The sequence below is a fragment of the Coffea arabica genome, chromosome 7e (genome assembly GCF_036785885.1).
Source record: "Coffea arabica cultivar ET-39 chromosome 7e, Coffea Arabica ET-39 HiFi, whole genome shotgun sequence".
NCBI lineage: Eukaryota > Viridiplantae > Streptophyta > Magnoliopsida > Gentianales > Rubiaceae > Coffea > Coffea arabica.
This window is the reverse complement of record NC_092323.1, coordinates 9,647,484-9,659,779: the sequence shown is the minus strand read 5'-3', so window position 1 is coordinate 9,659,779 and position 12,296 is coordinate 9,647,484. Positions and strand designations below refer to the sequence as shown.

Here is a 12,296-nt window from a genome sequence, read left to right as displayed (position 1 = left end):
GAACCAAAACTCGATGAATAACCTACCACTAAACTGAGTGCGAATGGACAGATTGGTAGTTTTATTTAATTAGTGTTCTTTTCCGAACACTTCATGGCAGTGCATGCTTTAATTTTTAATACAGTAATGGGTCACTTCCGGTGGGTTACCATTCACTAATTAACAATGATTTATTCTTAATCATTTTGGTGGTTAGCTCAGCCTGGGGATATTGGTGCATTATGAAGGATATATTTTTTTTTCCCACTTTTCTGAATGATACGTATACAAAATTGGGAAATGGGGCAGGAACGGTTGGCAGTTGACGGCCATGATTTGGCCAAAAAATTTTGTGCGGCTCAGATCACATCTTGTAACTCGATTTTTACGTCGTGTGTGGGACCCACAAAAATTTGATCTAAAGTTACGTTGTGTGCAAAAAAAGTTACACCGTGTGTAATCAAAGTTATGCACAGTGAAAAATGCACACAACCCGCAAAAACGATTGCACCTGTAACCGTTTGTGCCCCTTGTCCACAAAATTGTTGGCACTGCCATCCCTTCCTCTGGCCCAGAAAAAGTAGGGGCAAAAGAAAAGTTGATGTTCTTTTTCTATCCATCAACTTTTGGTAATAGTAGTATATTTACTTGTAATTTCATTTTCACACTTAAAATACTATAATCACCTAATTGAAGACGACAAGGCCGGTCATAAATAAGGTACACTAACTTGTCATATTTTGATGCAGCTAACCGAACGGTGATAAATTACCAAATGGAGAATTATGAGAAAGTAACCAACGATCCTCTTTTAACATATATGTCCTAACCAGATTAAGGTGAAAAGAGGATTTGGGTTGTCATTCTTGATTTCACTTCTGAGCCACTTCCATGCCTCTATGACCACTCAAAATTCAGGCGACTTGTTGAAAGGGTTTGGTGACTTGAAGTCTAAGTGACTGGCTTCAAATAAATAAAAAATAAATAAATAAAAGCCTTGAAGTCTAAGTGTTAAACTTTGGGTGAAGTTTAAGGGTCGAGTTAGCTTGAGACTGCAAAAATGAACAATATTTCGAGCTTTGGGATATCATACTCTTTCAGCTGCATATATATGACTAATACAAGTTTCAACTTTCTAGTAGCAATAGTAGTTAACTTACCCCCCCCCCCCCTTCTTTTTTTTGCCCTGTCTGTGATAAGAGCAATCAGAGTTGCCTAATAAAACTCAGATAAACTCAGGGTTGATTACTCCTAAGTCCTGCCAGCTTGTTAAGTGCAAAAAGGATGCGAGTCCGCAGTGTCACGGGTGTGGCCGCCATTAAGCCCGTTGCCAGCCGGAGTAGATTAATAAGATACTTGAAACAACTAATAAAAAGGCAAAAAGGTTGTGTCCTTTACACACGCATACTCCAACATTAAAAACTCCATAATCAGTTGGCATCTGAACTTTCTTTCTTTCTTTTTTTTTTCGCCGGGGCGGTGGTCACCACCAAGCAATTAAATCTTAGTGGCGGGAGTTCAATTTTTGTCTTTCATCAATTTGTCACTATAAGTGGCTGCATTCAATAGTTTTTTTTTTATTTTTATATGATGATTCAACTCCCATCGGCTCCCGCTCTCCCTAAATTATGATAAATTAGAGTATAGAAATATGACCATTGCGACAAAAAAAAAAAAAAAGTTGCCATTTGGGCTGACCACGCCATGGATCACAAGTTCTTTAAGGTTCGTGTCTGATTTGTGCATGTCGTCTCGCACTCATTCTCAAAAGGCTACACAAAAGTATTAATTTGTAACACTATATTTAAAATAGAGGTGTGCTTCAACATAAAAAAAGTTGTTAGTTGTTACATAGTGCCATAGCTTCTTCATATGTTATCAGGAGCAAAAGCAAAAGGTCCTTGGAAAAAACAGAAAATGTTCTCACAATACACACAACATACGACTGGAATACTACAACGTATGCAGATTTGGTCGGAAATGTTCAAGAGAAATGGGTAGAACATTTTGGTTTGGTGAATGCTACATTTAGGTAAACTTTTGTGCTCGGTTGTCGTTAATAAGAAGGACTTCAATGCTGAAACATGTTGCATGCTGCACTGTCAAGTTAGCCTCTCATTGTCCTTCCTTGATAGCATTTTTATTCAACGAGTGAATTGGAGTCAGAGAGACTTGCTTTAAAGTGCAAATATCACTTCTCTCACTACTGCTTTTTAACCCTTCCTTTCTTTTCCTTCCCAAAAAAAAAAAAACCTTCCTTCCTTCCTTATGCTTACAAATGTTGGAATTTCTCTAAAACAGGTTGTGCCTGGGCTCACAAAGCCCAACCCAACTCAGAATGTCCTCTGAAGCTTTCAAAATGGATCAAATCTTTCTACTGATGTTTTTTTTTTTTCACCTGAATAATCTTTCATCCAAACACACTCATTCAAACTCCCTCCCAAATTATTAGTGAATGAATTGTATTTTGAGAGACTAATTTAAAAATGCGAATATCACCTCCTTTATCTGCACTTTTAGAAATTATTTCTAACCAGAAAACTCGTCACGCAAAACAAAAAAAAAAGGTGAAAACAAGATGTATCCATTAATATTAATCGTTTTTTTTACAATTGTTCATGCCCCTTGTTCAAATAACCCTATCTAGGATAACCCAAGCAAGTTGGTTGGTAAGAGTTAAATTTGAACGTAAATTTTATTATTGAGATTATTTGACGTGTACAGCAGGAATTTAGGCCTTGTTTTGATAGCATTTTTTTGGATTTTTTGTAGAAAAATTATTGTAACGATTTGATGTATGTGAGGAAAAAAGGTAATAGGAAAATGTGATTACGGAAAACGATATAATTTTTCGACAAAAAATGGCTATCCAAACGGGGCCTTAGTTTTTTTCCTTTTAAATAAGTTAAAAAAGGGAGAAAAACTAGTACTGCATTTAATTGGCAGCGAGAATCTATCCTTTTTTTCAGAAACTGAAATAAACTCACACACACTTAATTAGACTAAGCACGAGAGTTAATAGTTAAATCGGCCCGAAGGTCGAAACCAATACAAGAAGGGATCTACAAGAAACACAAATTCAGCCAATTGGTGGTAGCAGAATCCATCCGCTGCCGCCATCTACGCTTAACTAAGGTGACCAAAGGGGCGAACTTAGGATTCTCTGAGGGACCCCACGAACTCCCGCCCACTCCTGCAAGTATACCCAATCCCGAAGCGCCACCTGCACACCAACTTGTCAGTTTCTGGGTAACTGTTGCTGAAAAAATTTGGCGGGCAAATCTATCCATAGCAAAATTCAAACAGCACTTTTTAAGCAAAACCCTAGGTAACCTGACCCCCCCCCCTTTCCCCCCCAAACCATCCCAGCCGCTGCCCCATTTCCCCCATCATTTCACTCCCTCCGTCTTTCTTTTCTCTCCTTCTTCCTCCCTCTTTTGCTGTCTTTCCCTGAACTTCCTCCCTAAATTAAATGTTTTATATGTATTTTTGTATTCATTAAGGGTTCTCTAATTCGTGGTTTATGCAGGTTAGTTTCTGTTCTATAAATTTCTCGATAATAGTGCTGGATATGGGTGTTGGATCGAACTGCTCACTTTTCTGAACTGTTTTGGTTTCTTTCGCTTTTAATTTAGCTGCGGATTGATAATTTTTGGGTTGGAAATGTAATTCTCAAAAACTGCAAAGAAGTTTAGGCATTTCTGAATACTACTCCTAGTAGCCTAGGGATTTGTGTACATTTAAATTAGGTTGTTTATTGAATTTTATGTTATTTCTTGGTGTTACTTTTCTGCAGGGGAATAGCTTGAAGTTTTGTTGAGGATGAGATACATGTAGTATTTATTCAGGGTAGGGTCTCTATTTTGTTGTAATCTCCCCGTTAATTAGTTGGATTTATTGTTAATTACACTTTTTATATGCATATCCACACTTTAGCGATATTCTGTTCTTTATTTAAGTATTTCAGATGATCCCCCTTCTTTTTTTTTTAGTTTGTTTTTTTTAACTAACCTTTATACTTCAGGTTTAAGTAGAGGGTATTATTTGAATGGCTCTGGATGATGTGGACCTTTCGTGGTATGTAAATTTTTAGTTTCTTACTGGATATACTTTTCCAGTTGCTTTTTCGTAGTTTTCTGCTTTTTCTGATAATAAAAATAATCTTTTTCTTTGAAATTTAGTTTCATTTCATTTGGGTACTCTATCTTCTTATCATTTTGTACGGTGTAATATGCTTGTAAATTTTATGCTTTTAGTTTGAATTTGGATCATTTCATGAATTCTGTTAGGGTTTGAAGTTGAAGTCTGGTTTAGTTGCAGGAGAAAGGTGAGGCCTTGAAATCGGAAGATCGATCTGGAGACAGCCAAAAAGGAGAGCAATTAGCAGAACCAAGTTTAGAATGGGAAAAGTTTCTCCAAAGGACAGGGAAACTAAGACTGGCAAGCAGAAAAGAAGGCCAAGGAGTTCAATCAACAAGTATCTTAGACCGGGGGCTCTTGCCCAGCTTCGATACAACAAAGCATCTGCTGCTAAATCTTGTACAGATCTTGGGAAGAAAAGGGTCGCTCTGGTGGATGCAGACAAGCAAAAAAATGATGTTATACTTGAAAATAAAATTATCAACAGAAGCCCCACAATTTTATCACCTGTAAAGTTTGGGTTTGGTTCTGCTATGGAGAAGAGCCCCACCATTTTATCGCCCATACGATCTGGGATTGGTCCTCTTTTTGGGGCCATTGACAGTTTTAAGCAGAATAATTTGCAGAAAACACCAAAAACACCACGTGCTGAAGAGTGCAAGTCTGAGTCCAGGATTGAGTCTCTCCCCATGGATTTACTGGTATTTACTATCTGCATGACTTTCTTGATTATTGACTCCTCACTAGTGTCTTCAACCTTGAGTTCCACTAGTTTGTTACAAAGATCTTATCAAACTACTTTAAATTCGTTATTGGTTGATATTCTTAGATCGCAAAAGCACTGCAATCTTAGCATTCTGATCTTCAACATTTCTCTTCTGCATAATCCAGAAAGCTGATACGTTAAAGTATTGCTGTGTTCTGTTTTAATGCATCTTAATTTTCGTTAAAATCAATGACTAATTTGTCATCGTTGTCTGATTGGGGTCAAAATAATGTGCCACCTGCACCATGACCAGCTCCGAGCAGTTTTCCATGTCTCTCAGAAAATCAGGAAGGCGGTGAGTCTATTTCTCCTGGGTCTCTATGACTATGAGTCTTTTGTTTTTGGTTTTTAGTGGGGATGGGGGGTGCTTATGTGAATTGTGTTCTTTCTTTTCCTCTGTGGACACATCTCTTTCAGAACATATGCAGTTGATGTTCAATGGCTCATTGGTGCTTATACTCATTTGACTAGGTTATACAAGCAAGACAGTTTCACTTTAATTATACTACGCCTGATCGAACTCGACAAGAGATGCTAAGAACAATGACTCCTTTGCCAACCGATCACTGGCCTTTTATGAGGTTTGAATGGTGCTCTATCTTGAGACTTGGTTCTCTTTCCTTGTTTTTCCCTACTGAAAATTGATCAATACAGTCACATATTGTTTCAACTTATACATTTGAGTCACTTGCAGCAAGGGAGATGGAAAAGGTATTTGGATACCTAGCCCACACACCCCAAAGGCACCAAGGCATGGTCCTAGGCCTCCCTCGCGTCTCAAGTTTACTGAGATGCGGCAAATTGCAGCTGTTCTCTTCCAGGAGTCGGCATTTCCTTCAAGGTGCTTGGTGCCATCAGCATTATCCCAACCTATATGCAAATCCTTGGCTTCTAATAGAGCATTATTTTATGAGGAGGAGTTATGCCAGGCGGTTGCTCAGAATAAACTCCGTTGATCTTTATGGTCGTATAATATTTATCTGCTATTGGTATGTATATAGTATGATATCTACCTCTTTGCCTTTAGTTGTTTCAATTGGAGAGTGCAGTTTTGTAGTCTTGCTGGAGCACTTGTTCTGAGCTATGAAGTTTAAGGATGGCAAAGATATATTAATGATTGAGTGAATAAAAACTTCAGACAGGGTCTCTTGTATAGTATATATATAAGTATATTTTGTTTTCACAGATGGTTTCCTTTTTTTTTTTTTTTTTTGGGTCTGCTCGCTCTTCTTTTTTCTGTAAATCTGGAATGTCGACATTGAATGCTTCAGAGTCTCTGTTTCACCATGGAGTGGATTTTGAATCCTGTTAATTTGTCTGCTCGCTCTTGTCAATGTTCGATGCTTTACCCAGAGTTTCTAATTTCAAAAGGTTGCCTATTAAGTTTCTCTTAATATTGCCATGAAAAGTATCCAAATATCGTTTCTTTAATTTTCATTTTTTCTCTTAAAGTGGAGTCTGTCTATCAGACACTGGTGCAGAGTACTTCTGCGGCCGTTGATGGAAGCTCGCGCCCTTCATTTTATCAACAGGAACAATGATTATCATTCGTAGTCTCATAAATAAATGTTATTGAAGTTCCTCATTGCACAAGGTTTAATGGCCTGTAACTGTTGCTTCTTGACTGCACATCTGCAATTGATGTACCCTCAGTCCACTCAAGATGAGCGTGAATGAGATTTAACCATATATTTGACAAGATTTCTGGTCCTCTTGGTTGAAATACTAACGCTGATTTTTTTTTGCTATAATAATAACATTTTTATAACCTAATCTATTCTAAATATTAATGCTAATTTTTTTTCCCGCAACAACAACATTCCTATAATCTAAAATCTATCTTAGATGCTAATGCTATTTTTTTTATTGCAATGATAATATTTCTATAATTTAATTTATTCTATTCTACAAGAATAACATTCGTATAACCTAATTTATTCTAAATATTAATGTTTTTTTTTGTCGCAACGATAATATTCTTATAACCTAAAATCTATTCTAAAATACTAATGCTATTTTTTTTTGGTTGCAAAGATAACATTCCTATAACTTAATTTATCCTATTCTACAGAGAGTAAAAGTCTAAAGAAACTGTGTAAGTTAACAGATATATAGATCTAGAGACCGTGTATGTTAATAGATATACAGATTTGATTAGATAGATATACAGATTTGACTAGATCAAGATTGTGTAAGGACAGGTATTCAAAGGGATGCTCTTATACCTCATTTGAATTTTTTCATTGGAGGTGGGATTCGACCAGAGCACCCCTTTCGAATTTTTTTATTACAAGTAAAATTCAAATTCCCAGCCTAACAGCACAAAGAAGGCCTTAGTCCCTTTTGGTAGCCACTGAGCCAAAGCTCATTAGTTTGAAACACTGATGCTAATTGCAAACAGAAATGTGATCAAACGCAATAACTGATGAGTCAAAGAGGGTGAGAAGTTAAGAATGACGCCTTCACATTCCTATCAATAACATACCAGAACGCGGAGTTCAAGTCAAAACTGTAACGCAATTTCTAAATATTTTTCATTTATTCTGACGGGCAGAGGCAGAGAGGAAAGGTTACTAAGAGAAAGATCAACCTCGGCTAATATGAGAAATTGTGTTAATCTAAATTACTCATAAGCTGCAGCAGAATTTGATCATCGAAGTTTCATAATCGATTGAACAAGCAATTAGCAGGACCGATTAGGTGAATCGCCAGCAATTAAAAAGCCTTACGCTGTACCATTTTTTTTTTAACTGTATCCATAAACAGTGAAACAGAAATGTTTATTCAGAATATTACAGTCAGGATTCCGTATAAAAAATGCTTACACAAACAGAATCCAACAGACATACGAACAACAGAATTTAAACATATCTCTCCAGATGAAAGTAATAAATACAAATTTGTAAATGGTTAATTGTGCGCGGATTTTGTACAAGCCCAGAGTGACAAGATGCTGCTACTGATCAATGAGCGCCCACAAGAAAAGGGTGCTGGCAAACACTGCATTCAATGGTCTCAGAACCGGAGGCCGGAACCTGAACCTGCAAAGAATTTAAGTCATAAATAATTGTTCATCTCATCAATTGTGAAAATACTTTTAAAGCTTAACAAGACGACGAAGGCCATGCTTCAAACCTGTAAGTGGACTGTGCAAGTTGGACATGCAACCTCTCTCGTGCGTGTTCCAAATCCATCAGAAGCTACATCTGCAGAAACTAGAGCTTTAGCTAAAGTTTAGGGTGCTCAATGTTCGACAAGTTCAATTCTTCTTCGAACATTTCTTTTTCTTTTATAACAAAGAGGCAATAAGAGCCCAATCTAAGCTAAGAGTGACTACCTGATGATGTCTTGCGATTTTTGTCCATCTCCTCCTGTTACACAATCAAATAATGCAAAAACATAAATGGCATGTATATCACCAGAAATTTGATGTGTGACATGCTATAATGTGTCTTCTAATTCAAAGTAAGAATCTGAAATTGTTTTAACAAGATTAGCATAAGCAGTACAATCCGTGATGATTCACGTACACATGAAATGCATTTGCAATATTACAATCCATTCTCATAAGAATCCTTGGAAAGGCAAGCATGAAAAGCTCATACAGGAGAAAATAGGAGACAAATGAGATCCTATGCAAAATGCTTGAGATTGCATGGGGCAAAACACTAATTATTTGACTGAAAGAATGAATTCAACATTCAAAGACTTTAACCTTAAACCAGGCATTTTCATGTGTAGCACCTTTTCTCTGAAGACAAATCATTTCAAAAGGAAAAAAAAAAGTCAAAGAATACATAGTTTGCAACTCTGTGTGCAGGCTAATCCGAACTTTAAATTCATGAACTGCTACTGAACTAAACAGCATGAACTCAAGCGCTCTCATATCATCCTCAAAATAAAAAGTTACTTCTAATTTAGCTAAATTGCAGCATTCTGAACAGCATATCAGTAGACTGTGTTACAGAAATCTAGATTATGTAGAGCAGTTACCTTAAGTTTTCTCACAAGCTCCTCGTGACTCTGAGCTCCAGCGAATCTGGCAGCTGCTTCCCTTGTGTTACTCAGCCTCTGAGTAACTTCTGCCTGCAAAGATGAAACTCAAGAGAACACATCAATAGGAAGCCAGTTACCATATGATCAAATTGAATTATAAGTTTCAAATGTATCACTCTCCTTACAAAAGCATAACTAATAATTACAGATACCAAGTTCATACCAAGCATCGGTCACAAACACGAACTGGTTGAGCATTCTCATCAGCAGTAAGGGCAATTCTACCTTGTGTGCACTTGTCACAAAAAATATCCCCACAATTCCTACAATGATGCTGAAATGGACAAGAATGAAGCATGAGGTTCAACAATCAATTACGAAATTGTTTTAAACATCCAATTGTGTTATATAATGATTGTTTATTTTGGAGGGCACACCTTCCGGTTAAAAGCATTGAAAATTGATGAACACGCGGTACATTTGTTAACTGCATCATCAGGAACCTAATGGGGACAAACAGAGCAAAGGAATCAAACACAAAGAAATAAGAATTCTGTTTGACAAATTCTTCACAAACAAAGTATGAAAATTTAACTAATAAAATAGTATAATAATCAGTTCTAACCCAGTGATCCTTCTCTTCATGTCCCAGCTTCATCAAGTTCATCCAATCAATAAATGCTTTCTTCTTTTCTGCAGGTTGGTCGGCATCCTTCACTGCATCTGAAGGTTTAGTTGTTCCACCCATTTCCTTGACCTACTTGCATGGGATGAGGTATCAGAATATGTCCCCGAGTAAATCGCAAGAATAGCGATCACGGGATGACTATATTTAGATGGCAGAAACCAAGGCCTAGTTGGAATTTATGCCAGTCACGCCATGCAAAAGAGAAAAAATGTGCACACAGAAAAGCTACATGCTTGTACGTAAGATACACATTCACCAAAGAAAAATGCCACAGTGGAGATCTTTAACCTGAATGCTTGCTGCTGCCACTGTGTCCAAAATATTGTTTGTTGTATAGCTATTCGATTTCAGCCTGATGCGTCTTGGTTCAATGTCAACAGAACTTTTAGCCCAAAATGCAAATATATACAAGTCCAACACCTAGAAAGAGAGCGCAAAATCAATTTTCCATAAACTATTTGGCAAATTAAACAAGACAACCAGCTTAGATATGGAAATAGTTGCTGACTTACATCCCATCTGGTGACACTCTCAAGTGGGTATATCTTTAATGTCCGACTAGTCGCTGGATCAAGTATACGAATTCCATCTAAACCAATCTGCAACACAATTATTATGCCTAGTAATTCAGCAACAACAGAACGCCAGAAAAGATCTAAAAATCACATATTTCTTATAAAGCAAACTACGAAAAATCAAAATAATTTCATGCTCAATCCCTCATAAATTTAACAATATAATGACATATCACAAACCTGGCAGAGCACATCCATGTCAGTCTGACCTGCACCTTCGGATAAGAGCCTGACTCGGTATTTCTGCACGCTGCCCCTGGTATCATGCAGCTCCTCAGCCTTTGGAGCCGCCTTCACAATCTTAGGAAAGCTTCCAGACCCATTCTGCTCTTTCCCAGCGGGAACATTAATGGGCCTTCCATAATCATCAAACAGCACTCCACCACTCTCGGGTCGAGACCGGGTCCCTTTAGCACCATAGGGCTCTGAATTTCCCCCATTATATTTATAAACCCCAGCATCATACATCCCCTGATCATCATATCCCCCATGACTAACATTATTCCCGAATGAATTGTCGTAATTCTGCGAAGAACCGTCATAAGAGGCCGATGAATAAGGATACGACGAGCTATAACTAGGATTTGAATTGGGATAATCGTAACTAACAGCAGCAGAAGCAGCAGCAGCTCCAGGATTCTGATCGTACGGATAATAGGAAGGTTCCAGATGAGGGAAAGAGTAGGAAGGTAGATTGGAGGGCTGAGAGGAGGCAGGGCTAGGGCTTATAGAATAAGAAGGGGCAGGATCAGAACTCCGGGAATGGGAAGGGTAAGTGGAGGAGGAATAATTACTGGCGGAGAAATCGGCGGAGGGCGAATAATTGGAGGAAACCGGCGGGGCAGAGGCGTAGGCGTAGGAGGGGATTGTGGGGGTCGGAATAAACTGAGAATCCACGGGGACGTTGGGGTTGGAGCCGGGATTAGGGTTAGGGCTTTGGAAGTCGTGTTGATAATACTGGTAATACGACGAGCTCATGTCGCTTTGTTGTATAATTGGTACCAGAATTTCGATCGGAAAATCGACCGGCCAGACGGAGAAGAGAGAGATTTTTCTTTTCCCTTTATGCTTTTTTGGGTCGGGTTTTACTGGAGAATGGAGATTTGGTGAATGAAGGAAGGAAGGAAAGGAAGGATGGATGGAAAGTGGCAGAAGATATAGAGTGGAAGGGAAGGAAGCAGGAACCGGGGCGAGGAAAGTCAAAAGATGTATGATACGCGCTTGACGGTTCTTTCCTTACCCGCCAATGGCCGTTATTGTTCCTTCTTGTGTGTGTGGTTGGATTTTGGATCGTAGATCTTGGCGTCGGGTCCTAACGGCGATTCGTTACTATTGGAGCGAATAACCATTTGTACCCTTGAATTAATTATACACGGAGCCTAGGGCCTGTTTGGAACCAAGTTTTTTAGCTACTAGTTTTTTAACAACTTCAACTACAGGAACCCAAAAAAACTTATCAAATTTTTTAACTTACACACTTCAAAATATCTAATACACAAAAAACTTCTCCTTTTCTTCTTTTTTCTCCCCCACCCCGATCCACCACACCTTTATCGCCGGCCACCACCTCCGTCGCCGGCCACCACCACCTTCGCCGCTACTTCCGGCGCCAGCCTTCCCTTTTTTTTTCCCTTCCTTTCTCCTTCTCCCTCTCCGTCTCTGTCTCCCCCTCCTTGGCCACCCTCCCCCTTCCCTAGCTGCGATCTAGTCGCGCGGTATCAGACCGCATCTGCAATCTGGTCACGCGACCGGATTGGGCAAAAGGGGAGGGGGAAGGGGAGGAGAGGGGGAGAGAAAAAGCAAAAAAATTGTTTCAAAACGGAGCACATTAATCCTTGAAATATTTGTTTGGACAGCAAATTTTTTTAAAAAAATTGTCACATTTTTCATGAACATATTTTTCAATCACTTTTTTATCTCATGAATATCAAATCGCTATAGTATTTTTTCTACAAAAAATTCCAGAAAAATGCAATCCAAACAAGGCCACTTAAGTGAAATCGGTAATAGAAGTGGAACAAGTTCTATACTAAAGTGGGACAAATTTATATATGAGTTCTATAATTTTTTTTTTTTTGTGAAAAAATGAGTTCTAAAATTTATATGTGAGGGACTAAAGTTGAACAAAAATTTCATACTTGAAGGAATAATG

At 38.2% G+C, this 12,296-nt stretch overlaps 2 protein-coding genes across 6 annotated transcripts; one reads left to right on the top strand and one right to left on the bottom strand.

The window, feature by feature from the left end:
- Positions 1-3,322: 3,322 nt before the first annotated feature.
- Positions 3,323-6,068, top strand: LOC113701420 (F-box protein At4g35930-like). 5 transcript variants are annotated; one of them, XM_072058601.1, is made up of 7 exons: positions 3,323-3,508; positions 3,776-3,828; positions 4,004-4,056; positions 4,294-4,819; positions 5,105-5,180; positions 5,357-5,466; positions 5,580-6,068. In XM_072058601.1, exons 4-7 carry the CDS (start codon positions 4,380-4,382, stop codon positions 5,839-5,841), a joined length of 888 nt encoding a protein of 295 aa, XP_071914702.1. In that variant the 5' UTR covers positions 3,323-3,508; positions 3,776-3,828; positions 4,004-4,056; positions 4,294-4,379; the 3' UTR covers positions 5,842-6,068. The 5 variants fall into 5 exon arrangements, with proteins under 5 accessions (XP_071914702.1, XP_071914701.1, XP_071914698.1 ...); XM_072058600.1 differs by having other exon boundaries at positions 4,294-4,820; positions 5,139-5,180; XM_072058597.1 differs by having other exon boundaries at positions 4,294-4,820; positions 5,139-5,180; positions 5,357-5,475.
- Positions 6,069-7,600: 1,532 nt separating this feature from the next.
- Positions 7,601-11,300, bottom strand: LOC113702063 (protein FREE1-like). The gene is made up of 10 exons (XM_027223020.2): positions 10,325-11,300; positions 10,082-10,168; positions 9,858-9,989; positions 9,507-9,638; positions 9,319-9,384; positions 9,105-9,215; positions 8,879-8,971; positions 8,223-8,256; positions 8,021-8,091; positions 7,601-7,926 (listed from the first exon to the last, which is right to left on the bottom strand). The coding sequence occupies exons 1-10, from the start codon at positions 11,120-11,122 to the stop codon at positions 7,849-7,851; spliced, it is 1,602 nt and encodes a 533-aa protein (XP_027078821.2). The 5' UTR covers positions 11,123-11,300; the 3' UTR covers positions 7,601-7,848.
- Between the last annotated feature and the right edge of the window lie 996 nt (positions 11,301-12,296).

What these genes read in the sequence shown, in the direction of transcription:
- LOC113702063 (XM_027223020.2), bottom strand. Translation starts at nt 11,122, where the DNA reads ATGAGCTCGTCGTATTACCAGTATTATCAACACGACTTCCAAAGCCCT. An exon ending in TGGCAGCAGCAAGCATTCAG is followed by an intron (nt 9,639 to 9,857) that starts GTTAAAGATCTC and finishes CCATGCAAGTAG; the next exon opens with GTCAAGGAAATGGGTGGAAC. An exon ending in AGCTTGTGAGAAAACTTAAG is followed by an intron (nt 8,257 to 8,878) that starts GTAACTGCTCTA and finishes ATTGTGTAACAG; the next exon opens with GAGGAGATGGACAAAAATCG.
- LOC113701420 (XM_072058601.1), top strand. Translation starts at nt 4,380, where the DNA reads ATGGGAAAAGTTTCTCCAAAGGACAGGGAAACTAAGACTGGCAAGCAG. An exon ending in CTCAGAAAATCAGGAAGGCG is followed by an intron (nt 5,181 to 5,356) that starts GTGAGTCTATTT and finishes TCATTTGACTAG; the next exon opens with GTTATACAAGCAAGACAGTT. An exon ending in GATCACTGGCCTTTTATGAG is followed by an intron (nt 5,467 to 5,579) that starts GTTTGAATGGTG and finishes AGTCACTTGCAG; the next exon opens with CAAGGGAGATGGAAAAGGTA.